The sequence below is a fragment of the Meles meles genome, chromosome 3, assembly GCF_922984935.1.
Source record: "Meles meles chromosome 3, mMelMel3.1 paternal haplotype, whole genome shotgun sequence".
Lineage (NCBI taxonomy): Eukaryota > Metazoa > Chordata > Mammalia > Carnivora > Mustelidae > Meles > Meles meles.
Window position 1 is genome coordinate 130,193,977 of NC_060068.1, and position 16,498 is coordinate 130,210,474.

At 36.5% G+C, this 16,498-nt stretch overlaps 1 protein-coding gene across 1 annotated transcript in view; it reads right to left on the reverse strand.

Annotated features, from left to right (window-relative positions):
- Positions 1–16,498, reverse strand: part of HMMR (hyaluronan mediated motility receptor) — a 40,339-nt gene that overhangs the window by 12,050 nt on the left and 11,791 nt on the right. The window contains exons 6-12 of the mRNA XM_045998746.1: positions 15,616–15,702; positions 15,426–15,526; positions 13,941–14,015; positions 13,630–13,808; positions 13,046–13,194; positions 7,726–7,940; positions 4,401–4,517 (exon numbers count right to left, since the gene is read on the reverse strand). Of these exons, the coding sequence (XP_045854702.1) occupies positions 4,401–4,517; positions 7,726–7,940; positions 13,046–13,194; positions 13,630–13,808; positions 13,941–14,015; positions 15,426–15,526; positions 15,616–15,702 (923 nt within the window). The remainder of the gene's footprint in view (positions 1–4,400; positions 4,518–7,725; positions 7,941–13,045; positions 13,195–13,629; positions 13,809–13,940; positions 14,016–15,425; positions 15,527–15,615; positions 15,703–16,498) is intronic.

Consider the following 16,498-nt stretch of genomic DNA (forward strand, 5'->3'; position numbering starts at 1 on the left):
GACTCTAAAAACTATAAAACATTGATGGAAGAAATTCAAAATGACACAAGGAAATGGAAAGGTATTCCATGCTCATAGGTTGAAAGAACAAATATTGTTAAAATGTCTATAACTGCCCAAAGCAATCTACACATGTAATGCCATCCCTATCAAAACACTGAAAGCGATGGTATGTGATATGGTAAGTGTTGTGAAGTGTGTAAGCCTGACAATTCACAGACCTGTACCCCTGGGGCAAATAATACATTATATGTTAATAAAAATAATAATAATAAAAAAACTCAAACATTGAAAGCTTTTGCATAGAACTAGAACAAACAATCCCAAAATGTGTATGGAACCATAAAGACCTCAAATAGCCAAAGCAATCTTGAAAAAGAAAAACAAAACTTGAGGTTTTCAAGATTTCAGATTTCAATTTCAGATTTCAAGTCATACTACAAAGTGGTTGTTATTAAAACAGTATGGTACAAGCATAAAAATATTAGACACAAAGATCAATAAAACAGAACAGAAAATCTGGACATAAACCCACAATTATATGGTCAATTAATCTTGGACGTAGGAGGAAGGAATATACAACGGGAGAAAGACAATTTCTTCAATAAATGATGTTGGTAAAACTGGATAGCTACCTGCAAAAGAATGAAACTGGACCACTTTCTTTCACCATACACAAAAATAAGCTCAAAAATGTATTAAAAACCTAAATGTGAGACCTGAAACAATAAATATCCTTGAAGAGAGCATCACATTAATCTGACATTGTTGTACTAATATTTTTCTGGATATAGTCTCCTGAGGCAAGGGGAATAAAAGCAAAAATAAACTATTGGGACCACATCAGAATAAAAGGTTTTGGCACAGCGAAGGAAACAATCAACAAAACTAAAAGGCAACCTACTGAGTGGGAGAAGATATTTGCAAATGACATACCCGATGATGGGTTAGCATCCAAAATATATAAAAAACTGAAACAACTCAATATCTAAAAAACAAATACTGTAATTAACAAATGAGCAGAAGACATGAACAGAAATTTCTCCAGAGATCCAGATGGCCAACAGACACATGAAAAGATGCTAATATGACTCATCATCAGGGAAATGTAAATCAAAACTACAATGAGATATTACCTCACACTTACTAGAACGGCTAAACTCAAAAACACAAAAAACAACAAGTGTTGACAAGGATGTGGAGGAAAAAGGCACCCTCTTGCACTACTTTTGGGAACGCTAACTGGTGCAGCCACTGCAGAAGACAGTATGAAGGTTCATCAAAAAATTAAAAATAGAAATATCCTATGACCCAGTAATCACACTACTGGGGATCTTCCCCCTAAATACAAAAGCACTAATTCAAAGGGATACATGCTCTCCTATGTTTATGACAGTATTATCAACAATAGCTACACTATGGAAGTGGCCCAAGTGTCCATTGATAGATGAATGCATACAGAAGTTATGGTAGATATATACGATGGAATAATATTCAGCCATAAAAAAGAAATAAAATCTTGCTATTTGCTACAACATGGATCGAGTCAGAGAGTATGATGCTAAGTAAAATAAGTCAGAAAAAGAAAAATACCATATGGTTTCACTCATGTGGAATTTAAGAAACAAACAAGCAAAAATAGAGAGATTAACCAAGAAACAGACTCTTAACTATAGAGAATAAACTGATTGTTACCAGAGGGGTGTGTGGGGGGAATGGGCGAAATAGGGGATGGGATTAAGGAGTACGTTTATAATGATGAAAAAAGATAAAATGAAATCAATAATAAAAGAAATGAAAAACCACCCAAAAGCCCAAAGTGAGAATGGGTAAATTGTGGTATATTAATAAAATCAAATATTCTATAGCAGCTACTATGAACAAACTATAACCTCAGTCAATAATGTGACTCATTCTTGAAACATACATATTGCAGAATATAAAGACAAGTCTCAGGAAATGACATACAACATAATGACATTTTTTGGCAAGATTCAGGAAAAAGGCAAAATTACAAAATATATTTGTATGGAAATACATGCTATAAAATTATACACTGGAAAAAAGTGAGGAAATTATTAATGTAGACTTTAAATGATGTTATTTGTTGGTGGAAAGCAGGCAGATGGGATAGTAGTAGAACTCATATATAATACCAAATTGTTGAAATCTTTTGGCATGGGGCGCCTGGGTGGCTCAGTGGGTTGAGCCGCTGCCTTCGGCTGGGGTCATGATCTCGGGGTCCTGGGATCGAGTCCCGCATCGGGCTCTCTGCTCAGCAGGGAGCCTGCTTCCCTCTCTCTCTCTCTGTGCCTGCCTCTCTATCTACTTGTGATCTCTCTCTGACAAATAAATAAATAAAATCTTTAAAAAAAAAAAAATCTTTTGGCTTACTGGTTTGGTTGTCTTTTATTGACTCATACATTTTTTTAAAAAATATTTTATTTATTTATTTGACAGAGAGTTAGATCACAAGTAGACAGAGAGGCAGGCTCCCTGCTGAGCAGAGAGCCCGATGCAGGGCTGGATCCCAGGACCCTGAGATCATGACTTGAGCTGAAGGTAGAGGCTTAACCCACTGAGCCACCCAGGCACCCCTGACTCACACATGTTGATTTTATCTTTATGTTTTACAATTTATACATTGTATACCATTTGTATTTATTAAATATACTAAAATATACATAGAATAGATATAAGAAAAAGAGACTTCATCCCAAAATGCTCTAAATATAATAAAAATGTTTGTATCAATATGCTCTTGGTGTGAGATGCATACAAATTTCTTAAATTATCCCTGAAATTTGTAGTCCCTCCCGAAATAAATTTTTTTTTTTAAAAAGGGAAGTAAGTAGATAGAATAGGAAGTGAGGAAATGGATATAGTAGATATAATCTTCTATCAAGACAATCTATAAAGATGAGTACAATTTTGGATTAAGAAGGGTATTCTGAGTGAAAGGCGTTGCTGAATAGCTGCAAAAGGAAGTGGGGGAGTGAAAGGAATTAATAAAATTTATGTTTTTTAAAGACTTTATTTATTTAGGTGAGAGAGAGGAGAGAATACGTGTGAGTGGGTGGTGGGAAGGCAAGGAAGAGACAGAGAGGCAGGGAGCGGAAGAGGGAAAGAATCTCAAGCAGACCACATCTTGAGCATGGAGCCTGAAGTGCGGTTTGATCTAATGACCCTGGGATCAAGACCTGAGCTGAAACCAAGAGTCTGACGCTTAAATGACTGAGCTACCCAGGCACCCCTAAAACTTATATATTTTATATATATATATATTTTTTAAGATTTGAGAGAGTACGCTAGCAGGGAGAGGGAGGGTGGGGTAGGGGGGAGAGAGACAGAGAGAGAGAGAGAGAGAGATAGAGAGAAGCAGACTCCCTGCTGAACATGGGGCTCTATCTCATGACCTGAGATCATGACCTGAGCCGAAATCAAGAGTCAGACGCTTAAATAATTGAGCCACCCAGATGCCCCTAAAATTTATATATTTTATTTTATTTTATTTTTAAGATTTCATTTATTTATTTGAAAGAGAGAGAATGAGAGAGAGAGCATGAGAGTGGGGAGGGTCAGAGGGAGAAGCAGACTCCCGCTGAGCAGGGAGCCCAATGTGCAGGACTGGATCCTGGGACTCCAGGATCATGACCTGAGCCGAAGGCAGTCACTTAGCCAACTGCCACCCAGGTGCCCCTAAAATTTATGTATTTTATTTTATTTTCTTAAGATTTTATTTATTTATTTGACAGAGAGACACACACAGAGAGAGAAGGAACACAAGCAGGGGGAGTGGGAGAGGGAGAAGCAGGCTTCCCGCTGAGCAGGGAGCCTGATGCAGGGCTTGATCCCAGGACTCCAGAATCATGACCTGAGCCGAAGGCAGACACTCAACGACTGAGCCACCCAGGTGCTCCAAATTTATGTATTTTAAAGATAAATGCACACTAACATTTTTTATACTGATTGAGACAAATTCAGTAGAAAGGTTGAAAAGGACAAATGGAATAATGTTACTGAAGGCTAAAAAACTGGAACACTCCTCCTGTAATAGGTGGGACGATAGGATGAGCATAAACGCAGGTGTGTTTACAGGTTTGGTAATGAAGAGATAAAATCTTAAAAATTCTTTGTGAGGAAAAAGATGGTGTCAGGAGAGTAAGACAGAAGTGCCAATGGTTTGAGAGTACATGAAATTTGATGGGAATCACAGGAAAGGAAATTTGTATACGTAGTAAGATTACCAGGTGATAATCCTAAATGCCCATTTATGGCTGGTAATTATGGAATTTAGAGTAATACCAACGCTTCTATTAGTGTGTTTATTTTTCAGATTTCACTAAACACGCCTCCCCACTCATATTATATTTGAGAGTGCAGGCTCCCAATAAAAATACCTTTCAAACTGAGCAGTAACATCTCCAAGTTTTTGCACTGTACTATCATACTTCTCCTGTAAAAGCAGGGTAGTCTGACTGTGAGCAGCATTAATTTTTTCCAGTTCAGCTTCTTTCCTAAGGAACAATTAAAAGATAAAACACTAATTACATATCATTATTCTAAGAAAGGGGTTAGTATTTACCTTTCGATACTGTGAATCATGTGTCCAATGTCTGCATCTTTGAATCCACTACTGGATAGCTTAGATCTAACTTTACAGTCTGCTTCTAATAGCATGTTTACTTATGCACTAACTTCTCTTCTGGCTTCACCTTATCTTTCCTGCCCTTATCTTACTTTTGTTTTTATCCTAATTTACTCATTTCTAAATTTATCTTTCAATATTACATGTGCTTATATAGGTAGCTAAAACATTCTTTTTGGAAGAAGGCAGGATAAAAAGACTAAAACAATCTTTTTTTTTTTTTAAAGATTTTATTTATTTGACAGAAATCACCAGTAGGCAGAGAGGCAGGCAGAGAGAGAGGTGGGGGGAAGCAGGCTCCCTGCTGAGCAGAGAGCCCGATGTGGGGCTCGATCCCAGGACCCTGAGATCATGACCCGAGCCGAAGGCAGAGGCTCAACCCTCTGATCCACCCAGACGCCCCAAGACTAAAACAATCTTAACAACAGCAACCAAAACTAAAGAAAAATTACCAGTTAAAAAACACTTGGGATTGAATAAAGTCTCTGCATTTAAATATTTAAGAAATACGAAGTGTCTTTAACTACACTTGGTATTTCTTTGAAAAAAGTTTATAGGGATCCCTGGGTGGCTTAGTCAGTTAAGTGTGCCTTCAGCTCAGGTCATGATCCCAGGGTCCTGGGATTGAGCCCTGCATTGGTTCTTCCTCTCTCTCTGCCAGCTGCTGCCCCTCCCATGTGCTTTCTGTCAAATAAAGAAATAAAATCTTGTAAAAGGAAAAGAGTTTTTAGGACTATATAGATTTATTTCAGTAATCTTCATAATAAATTGTTATTACTTAAAGATTCAATAACTTATTTGGTAGATTATTATTCATTTATAGGCTGTCAGACACAGAAAATAAACAGCTAATCAAAATCCTTCCTTTTTTTTAAGGATTTTTTAAATTTATTTGACAGAGAGGGATCACAAGTAGGCATAGAGACAGGCAGAGAGGGGGGAGGGAAGCAGGCTCCCTGCTAAGCAGAGAGCCCAATGTGGGCCTCGATCCCAGGACCCTGAGATCATGACTTGAGCCAAAGGCAGAGGCTTAACCCACTGAGCCACTCTGGTGCCCCAAATTCCTTCCTTTTTAAAAATTTTAAATTATTTATTTATTATGTTCAATTAGCCAGCATATAGTACATCATTAGTTTTTGTTGTAGTGTTCGATTCATTAGGTTCATATAACATACAGTGCTCAGCACAACATGTGCCCTCCTTATGATCTATCACTTGGTAACCTCGTCTCTCCTTATCAAATTCCTTCTATAATGAGTATGGGATTTCAAAGGTATATACACCAATAGCCGAAAGCAATCACATAGCAGTAAAGGATTTATGACAAAAATATTCACTTCCTTGTCCCATAGAGAAATCACTTTCAATTTTCTTATTTTTTCTTATGTTTCTAAAATTTCCAGGCTGGAAGAAACTTTAGAGATCATGTCATTAAAACCTCTTAATTTGGTATCTAATGAAATAGAAAATTAAAGAAATTAGAATTGTCTTGCTTAGGATCACAGAGCTGGTTAGCAGATCCAGCAATAAAATCCTTATCTCCTGACCTCTGTACCCAGTTCCTTGGGTTCGCATAAATGATTGTCTCAACTTTCTTTCCTCCCCGAAACTGACATCATCTACTCAGTTTCTTAAAGTGCCTGTTCCCTGAGCCTGGCTCCGGTATAGAATAATTCCCCTAATAACACTTTGGTATATATAAAGCAGGCTATATATAAAAGCTTTGTGTCCTTTTTATCTCTGATTACCACAAGAAAACAGAAAAAGGATTTTAGTAAAACTATATTAACAGGAGAGAGATACACAGTTGTTAGATACATTATAATTCTGTGGACTCATGTATAGTTTTTGGTTCCTTCTTAGAAATATTTTTAGTAAGGAAATCCCAAGGACTAAAATAACAATTATTTTAGGTGCAACTTGAACTTAAGAATCAACCTGGATATTTTAATTTAAATAATGTGGTGCAGAAGGATGCATAATGTAATAAAAATAGGGGATTAGAATTAAAAGCAAAGTCCAAGGGGAACCTGGCTGGCTCAGTCAGTGGAGCATGTGACTCTTGATCTCGGGGCTGTGAGTTCAAGCCCTACAGTGGGTGTGGGAAATACTTAAAAAAAAAAGAAAAAAGAGGGGTGCCTGGGTGGCTCTGTGGGTTGGGCCTCTGCCTTCAGCTTGGGTCGTGGTCTCGGGGTCCTGGGATTGCGCCCTGCATTGGTCTCTCTGCTTGGCGGGGAGTCTGCTTCCCCCTCTCTCTCTGCCTGCTTGTGATCTCTCTCTCTCTGTCAAATAAATAAAAAAATGTAAAAAAATCTTAAAAGAAAAATTAAAAAGAAAAAAGACGGGTGCCTGGATGGCTCAGTCTTTAAGCCTCTGCCTTTGGCTCAGGTCACGATCACAGGGTCCTGGGATTAAGCCCCACATCGGGCTCCCTGCACAGCAGGAAGCCTACTTCTCCCTCTGCTCCTTGCTTGTGTTGTCTCTCTTTCTGTCAAATAAATAAATAAAATCTTAAAAAAAAAAAAAAGAAAAAAGAGAAGTTTGAGATCTCTTAAATTTCTTATTTTTGAATATTTCTCAGGGTTTGGTTATTCTTTTCTTATTTTGCTTTTTTGATTGCTACTTCTGAGAGCACAGGTACTCAGTAATTAAAGGTGCAACTTATGCAACGTAAACTAATGTACACATAGGTGAAAAACGGAAATGTTTCTTATTCAAGGGTGGGATTCTGACCTTTGTTTTCTTTCTAAATCTGTTACTGCTATAATGTTGACATCCAATAATTTTAGACAACACACGAGCAGTAAGGGAACCCCAAATTTTGGTCATTTATTAACATCCTTTTAAACTTTTGGCCTGAAAAAAAAAAGAAAGAAGCTACGTTTCTGACTTCGGTTGTCATACTTGTTTGCATAAATATTCTATGGATATACTTTACTTCTCTCTATTCCTTATTTGTGAAATAATTCCAACCTCACTTACTTGCATGACTGACCAATCAATCCTGAGAGAATGTACTGGAAAACACTTTTTAACGTCTGAAGTCATATCAAACACAAGGTCTTATTAATACAAACCCTCTCAGTTTTTCTTCTAGGAGTTTCAGTTCTTCAGCTCGAGATTTTGTTTCTTCTTCCAACTGTCTGACTAGCCTTTCAGCTTGTTCCTCCTTTTGCTGTAATTTATCTAGTTCATCCAGTGCTTGCTTTAATTCTTCCTCAAAGAGATTCCTCTCTTTCATCATTTCCTCTTGAAAAGAACATAGCTTCTGTTGAAGACTGGAGGACAATTCCTACACCCAAACAGAAAACCACTGAAATAGTATGAAATGGCCTTCTGAGGCTTTTACTAAGCACAAAAAAGAAGTACAGATAATAACGTATGAATACTAAATTCGAGAACTTCAAAGAAACTTGAAAAGTACAGATGTCACCAGCGTGTCGTCATGGATTATATCTTGCACCATGTTAACACTGTGGTAAATGTTGTTTCAGTCTTTATTCTATGTATCGCACACCCACAACACATTTCTTGTAAAATTAAAATTATAATTTACAACTGAATTTTAGCTTATATCTTTCTCAGATGATACTATTTGAAAGGTATGCTGTGATTTCAATAGTATAAAAATGTATTTTAATGTTATATTATAAATCACTACTGTCAAAAAATTCTAACATTAAAATAAAGTAAAGAAGACATAAATAAATGGAGGGATACTCTGTCCTCATGGACTGGAAAATTAATATTGTTAAAATATCCATACAACCATAGCAATCTATAGATTCTATGCATTCCCTATCAAAATGGGAAATTTTACAGAAATAGAACAATACTAAAATTTGTATTGAAACATAAAAGACCCTGAATAGCCAAAGTGATCTTGAGAAAGAAGAACAAAGTTGGGGGCATCATGTTCCCTGATTTCAAACTATCTTACAAATCTATAGTACTCCCATCCAAGTACTAACCAGGCCCGACCCTGCTTAGCTTCCGAGATCAGACGAGATCGGGCGCGTTCAGGGTGGTATGGCCATAGACAAATCTATAGTACTCAAAACAGTATGGGATTGGCATAAAAACAGACACATTGAGGGGTGCCTGGTGGCTCAGTAGGTTAAGTGTCTGCCTTTGGCCCAGGTCATGATCCCAGGGTCCTGGGATCAAGCCCTACACTGGGCCCTTTGCTCAGCAGGGAGCCTGTTTCTCCCTCTCTGTTTGTGTCAAATAAATAAAATCTTAAAAAAAAAAAAGACATATCAATCAATAGAATAAAGCCCAGAAACAAACAAACAAAAATAGACACATCAATCAATAGAATAGAGCCCAGAAACAAACCCATACATAGAGTCAATTAATTTATGATAGAAGAGGCAAAAAATATACAATGGGGAAAGAACAGTTTCTTCAATAAATGGTATGGGGATAACTGGAAAACCAAAAGCAAAAGAAGGAAGGTGGACCTACTACTTTATACCATAAACAAAAATTAACTCAAAATAGATTAAAGACTTGAATGTAAGACCTGAAACCATAAAACTTCTAGAAGAAAACATAATAAGCAACTTGACATTGATCTTGGTGATGATCTTTTGGATATGACACCAAAGCAAAGGCAACAAAAGCAAAAATAAACAAATGGGATAGTATTAAACTAAAAAGCTTCTACAAGAAGGGAAACCATCCAGAAAATGAAAATGTAGCCTACTAAATGGGAGAAAATATTTGCAAATCATATATCTGATAAGGGACTAATATCCAAAATATGTAAGGAACTCTTACAGTTCAAAAGCAAAAAAAAAAAAACACAAAAAAACCCCCCCAAAAAACCCAAACAATCTGACTAAAAACTGGGCAGCAAGTGTGAATTGTTTCTCCAAAGACATGTGGACAGCCAACAGGTACATGAAAAGATGCTCAAAAACACTCATCATCAGGGAAATGCAAATCAAAACCACAATGAGATTCACCTCATACCTGTCAGAATGGTTTTTATCAAAAGGACAAGAAACAGGAGTGCCTAGCTGGCTCAGTTGGTAGACAATGTGACTCCTGATCTTGGGGTAATGAGTTCAAACCCCACCTTGGGCACTGAAATTCCCTTCCCCCCAAAAGGACAAGAAATCTTAGAAGAGTAAGTGTTGGAGAGGATGTAGAGCAAAGCGAACGTTTGTGCACTGTTGGTGAGAATATCAGTTGGTGCAGTCACTATGGAAAACAGTATGAATGTTTCTCAAAAAATTAAATACACAACTGCCATACAATCCAGCAATTCCACCTCTAAGTATTTATCTGAAGAAAATGAAAATAGAAAAGCTATATGCATCCAATGTACACATCAGCATTATTTACAATCGCCAAGATATTGAAAAAACTTAAATATCTTCTGATGGATGAATGGATAAAGAAAATGTGGTATATACACAATTGAGTATTATTTATCCGTTAAATAAAGAAGGAAATCTTGCTACCTATGTTATGGATGGACTTTGAGGATATTGTAATAAATGAAATAAATCAAACAAAGAAAATTACTATATGATCTTACTTATATGTGGAATCTAAAAACAAACAAATAAAAAACCCAGCTACAGAGAACAGACTGGTGCTTGCCTGAGGCAAGGGTGGGCAAAACGGGGAAAGGAATCAAAAGGTATAAACTTCCAGTTATAAAATACTCAGTCATGGAGACATAATGTACAGTGGGGTGACTATAGTTAACAATACTGTATTGCATACTTGAAAGTTGCTAAAAGAGTAGATCTTAAGGGGCGCCTGGGTGGCTCAGTGGTTAAGTGTTGGCCTTCAACTCAGGTCACGATCCCAGGTGCTGGGATTGAGCTCCACATCGGGGTTTCTCCTTCTCCCTCTGTCTGCTGCTCTGCCTACTTGTGCTCTCTATCTCTCTGTCAAATAAATAAATAAAATCTTCAAAAAAAAAAAAAAAAGGAATAGATCTTAAATGTTTTCCTTAGAAGGAAAAAAATTCTTTAGCTATCTATAGTGATAGATGCTAATTAGGCTTAGGCTATTGGGATAATTTTGCAATATACACAAATATTGAATTGTTATGTTGTTTACTAAAAACTCATATACTGTTGTATGTCAATTTATACCTCAATCAAAAACAGAAAGAAAAACCTGATATAGATGTGCCCAGAGCACTTAATAAAAGAAAACCGGGCCCTTTGCCTTTAAGAAGAATGATCACTGTAAATAAGCATTCTCTCTACACTTTATACTCCTAACAATGCATTTAGGATCTTAAATATTAAGATACAAAAAAAACATTTAAAAGGTCTGCCAACAGTAACTGCAGTTGTGGGACTGGATGGCAGAAAAAAAAAACAAAAAACAAAAGAACTCAGGTAAAGTGAAAATTGCCTCTGATTATATGCCACCTCAATCTTACGTTTTCTCAGTGTAGAGATAACCACTAGTTTGGTATATATGCCGTCTGGTCTTTTCCTACATATTTATGTATTTAAAAAAATACACACACACACACACACACACACACACACACACACACACACACATATAAATAACATAAACTACATATGTAAAGATCACATAAAAAAATCCTAAAAATGATTGTTGAGATCTTTAAGTCAGTATATATAGATCTACTTAATTCTTTCAGTTGTTGCAGGTTGTCCAACAATATTTCATATCAATGAATTCGAGTATCTATTTGCTCCACTCTCACTAACATGTTATATATTATCAAATGTTTTAATTTGTACCAATCTTGTAAGGGAAAAACAATTATTTCCATGTTCCGTTTCTTTGATTATTACTAAGGTAGAACATCTTTTCATGTTTACAGATTATCTGAATTTTGACCTCTGAGAATGATGAATTTCCATCCTTTGCCCATTGGTTTTTGAGAACTGTTTTTCTCACTAATATGTACATTATTCTATTTTTTTTTAAGATTTTATTTATTTACTTGAGAGAGAATGAGTGAGAGAGAGCATGAGAGAGGAGAAGGTCAGAGGGAGAAGTAGACTCCCCAAGGAGCTGGGAGCCTGATGTGGGACTCGATCCTGGAAGTCTGGGATCATGACCTGAGCCGAAGGCAGTTGCTCAACCAACTGAGCCACCCAGGCGCCCTGTACATTTTTCTTTATGTAGTCTAGATTTTAAAAAATGTCACTTTCGTTTCACGTGCATTTAGATACCATTTTAAAACATAACTGTAAATGCCCAAGTAGTAATCTAACACATGTGCCAGGAAAATACATATTTTTTAAGATTTTAGTTTTAAGACTTTATTTTATTTTTTTAGAGATTTTATATATTTAAAGTCAATCAGAGAAAGAGAGTTATCATATGATCCTCTGATATGAGGAATTTGAGAGGCAGGGTAGGGGCTTGGGGGGTAGCGAAGGAAAAAAATGAAACAAGATGTGATCAGGAGGGAGGGTAACTGTTAGAGACTCTTAATCTCACAAAACAAACTGAGGGTTGCTGGGGGGTGAGGGGGCAGGGAGAGGGTGGTTGGGTTATGGACATTGGGGAGGGTATGTGAAATGGTGAGTGCTGTGAAGTGGGTAAGCCTGATGATTCACAGACCTGTACCCCTGAGGCAAATAATACATTACATGTTAATAAAAATAATTAAATTAAAAAAAAAGGTTTTATTTATTTATTTGACAGAGAGAGACACAGCAAAAGAGGGAACACAAGCAGGGGGAGTGGGAGAGAGAGAAGTAGGCTTCCCACTGAGCAAGGAGCCTGATTCAGGGCTTGATCCCAGGGCTCTGGGATCATAACCTGAGCTGAAGGCAGAGGCTTAAAGATAGAGCCACCCAGGCACCCCAAGATTTTACTTTTAAGTAATTTCTTAACCCAAGGTGGGGCTGGAACTCACAATCCTGAGATCAAGAGTCATATGCTTGACCGACTAAGCCAACCAAGCTCCCCACAAGAAAAAAAAATTTTTTTTAAGATTTTATTTATTTATTTGACATAGAGAGCGAGCGAGCAAGAAGGGGAACACAAAGTAGGGGGAGTGGGAAAGGGAGAAGCAGGCTCCCCACTGAGCAGGGAGCCCGATGCAGGACTCAATCCCAGGACCCTATGATCACTGCCTGAGCGAAGGCAGATGCCTAATGACTGAGCCACCCAGGTGCCCCAAGAAAAAAATTTTAAACAATTTTCTTACTTCAGTTCATTAGTTGCTTATAATTTTTTCACATTATCAATAACCCTGTCATAAACATCTCTGCAGATAAATCTGCAGCATAGACAGGACAATTTACTCAGGATAAGATTCTAAAAATAGAACTGTCAGAGTGAAGCACATATACAACTGAAAGGTCTTCTGATAACACAGGGAAACGTATGACATATAATAAGCACAAGTTGTTTTCTCATATTGTAGTGAACTACCTTCTCTTGTTGCAGAAGTGAATCAATCTGCAATTCTTTTTGTTGTAGTTTTTCATGTTCCTGTTTTTCAAGAGTAAGTTTCTCCTTTAAGTTTTGCATTTCAGAATTTAGAGTTTCATTCCGTACTCTGTCCCTCTTGACAAGGTCTTCTATAAAAGTGAAAAATGCTGAAATTAGATACTAACTTTGAGAAACCAGATTTCCATATTTTCTGCTATTGGCATGTTACACAGATCAAGTACTTGCAAAGAAATAAAGCCAAAACATAACTCTGAAGTTTGTATCATTTACTTTATAGAATATAGTAATTCTATAATAAATAAATAAATTCTATAATAAAACCCTGAAAATTGGTTCTGTATCTTCTCATTTTAAATGGCCACCTAACGGGGAAGCAAAAACTGCACCACTGCATGTACTTCAATGAAGACAAGCAATATATTGAAATAAACAGAGAACAAACATTATAAAAGATAAAAATTCTCACATACAGAACAGCATTTTTATGTTTACATAATTATTAAAAAATGTTTTCATATAGCCTTACTTTCCTTAAATATTGTACATATTATTTCTTTAAATACCTTTTTCTTTCTCGAGCAGCTGACACTTAGCATTCAGGTCTTCTACTTGTTTAGAAAGTAAAACAACATTTTCCTCAAGAGTCTGCTTAAGGCTTACAACTTCATGATTCTTCTCTTTCAAATTTTCCTCTAACTGGGCAATATCTAGCTTGTATTTTTCCACTTGATCTGATGCACAACTGCATTAAAACAAATTATTTTGAAGAGCACATGATTTAAGCACAGGGAAAATGAACTGAAAAAGTATGAAATGATGTACTCATCACTATTCAACAAACTAAGGTCCAATTAAAAACTACTATTCATATTACCTTATTTCTTCGATGTATTCTAAGAGTTTTTCTGTTTCGGATTTTTCATCAATCTTTTCCTTCTCTATTGAAACACTGAAAAAAATGGCATATGTGAATATATACAATAATCACACATAATGCTTTAATCTGTACCAAATACTGCCATATCGGATATGCTGTTTCTAGAGTCCAAATTCTTTTTTTTAATGTAGGGTTTTTTTTAAAAAGATTTTATTTATTTGACAGAGAGAGACACAGCAAGACAGGGAACACAAACAGCGGGAGTAGGAGAGGGAGAAGCAGGCCTCGGGCTGAGCAGAGAGTCTGATGTGGGGCTTGATACCAGGACCCTGGGATCATGACCCGAGCCGAAGGCAGACACCCAACAACTAAGCCACCCAGGAGCCCCTAATGTGGGTTTTTTTTTTTTAAATTTTATTTTTAAATAATCTCTACACCAAATGTGGGGCTCAAATTTACAACCTTGAGATCAAGAGTCACATGCTCTACTGTAGCATCCAAATTCTAAACCATTATTTTATGTGACCTCTCAGGTTGACAATTTAAAATATACAAATAGGAAACTGAAGTTTTTTTTTTTAAAGCTCTCCAAATAAATTCTGATAAAAGGGCTAAGATGATGAGAATTATCACCTATAACAACCCAAGTGTTAGAAATGATCTTTCCTATAGCTTTCCTGGCTTCCCTACCCACAACATGTAGAAAACAGCATTTTATTGCTATAAAGCCTTTGTTTTGGTTGCCTTTTATCTAATTACTCATGTGTTACTTCCTCCAAACAATTCAATTTAAAAAATGAGCAAACGATTTAGACACCTTATAAAAAGATTTTATGAATGGTCAGTGAGCACAGAAGGAGAAGCTTGACCCTTATAGTAACAAAATTACAAATGAGACACTACTTCCTACCTACTAGAAAGGCTAAAATCAAACAGACTGACAATATCAAACCTTGGAGAGGAAGTGGAACTGGAATTATATCATATACTGCTAAGTACGACTGTAAAATGTGACAACCACTTTTGAGTTTTTTAACACATTATATGTATACTACACTACCCTATGATCAGGAACTCTAATCCTAGATGTTTATTCAAGAGAAATAAAAACCTATGTCCACAAAAGACATACATAATAGTCTCATTCACAATAGAAACTGACAATCCAAATATTGATTAACAGAGAAATAGTCAACAAATGGAGGTATATTCAGGAGGTATATTTATTCATGGTGCTACTACAAAGATTATGAGATCTTTCCTCATCATTTATACAGAAGATAGACAAAATTAAGACATTCATACAACTTTTCAGCATAAAATGTTTGGGAATCGTCAGGGCTCAGTTGAAGAGAAACAGGACAAGCAGGGAACAATAAGTTAAGTGAAGGAAGGTTTAGTCTTGGTAAACAAGAGCAAGGTAAGAGAGGAAAATCAAGAATTAGTTACACTTAATAATTTCTTTCTTTCTTAGTCACTCACAGTTTCCCCTCAAGTTGTGCTATTTTCCCCTGAGACTCCTCAAGATTCTTCTGAGTGACCTGCAGCTTCACCTCCATGCCTTCCTGTTTAGCCATCATACTCTACACAACAGAAATACCTGTTTTAGGAAATGAGAGATCGTTCAGATCCCCAGATCCAGACACAGCAAACTCACCAATATATCACTCACCCTCATCTTTGTTTCTCTTTTGTTTCTAAGTTTCATTAACTCAAGGCTTAGAAGTCTCATAGTCTTCTGGTTATTATCTTCAGAAAACTAAGTACAAGAAACAAAAAATTCAGAAATATTTTCTACAAGGTCCTATTACAAAATCACAGAAATATTGATTATTCTCTTATTGGGACTATTATTTACCTATATTATACTCTGGTAGAGAAAACAGGCTTTGACCATGCCTGGATTACTGATTTTACACTATTACTGTTCTTGTCCCTCTCTTTGATTAATGTGACTTTCTGGTTCATTTATTTAATTTTTTGGGAAGGTTTTATTTTTAAGTAATCTCCAGCCAATGTGGGGCTCAAACTCGCAACCCCGAGATCAGGAGTTGCATGCTCTACAGATTGAGCCAGCCAGGCCCCCCTTTCTGGTTTATTTTTGAGAGTGCTTGGGTGGTCACCTACCTCTGCATGCTGCAGAGTCCACTGGAAGCCTCTATAACAAGCTTCTTGGGGTGGATTCTGTCAAGTGTGCTTGCTTAATAAAATGCATCTGAATTGCCTGATCTCTTTGGAAATACGTAGATTACAGGATCCATCCCCAGCCTACCAAATCAGAATCTCCCTCAGTGGGGTCCAGGAATCTGCTCCCTTCCACAAGCTTGATTCTTATGCACCCTCATTCTCTTCGTGATCAAAGAGCTCAGCACATTACAGACCCTGAATAAATGACTGTTATTAAACTGAACAGTGATTTACAGCCTCCTTATACTTCAGACAAAAGCAGATGACCATATGATGTCCTTTAAGATCTATTAGTATGTTAATACTAATAGACAAATTTATCTATTAAATACAGTTAGTCCACAAATTTATTCATTTCCCACTTCATT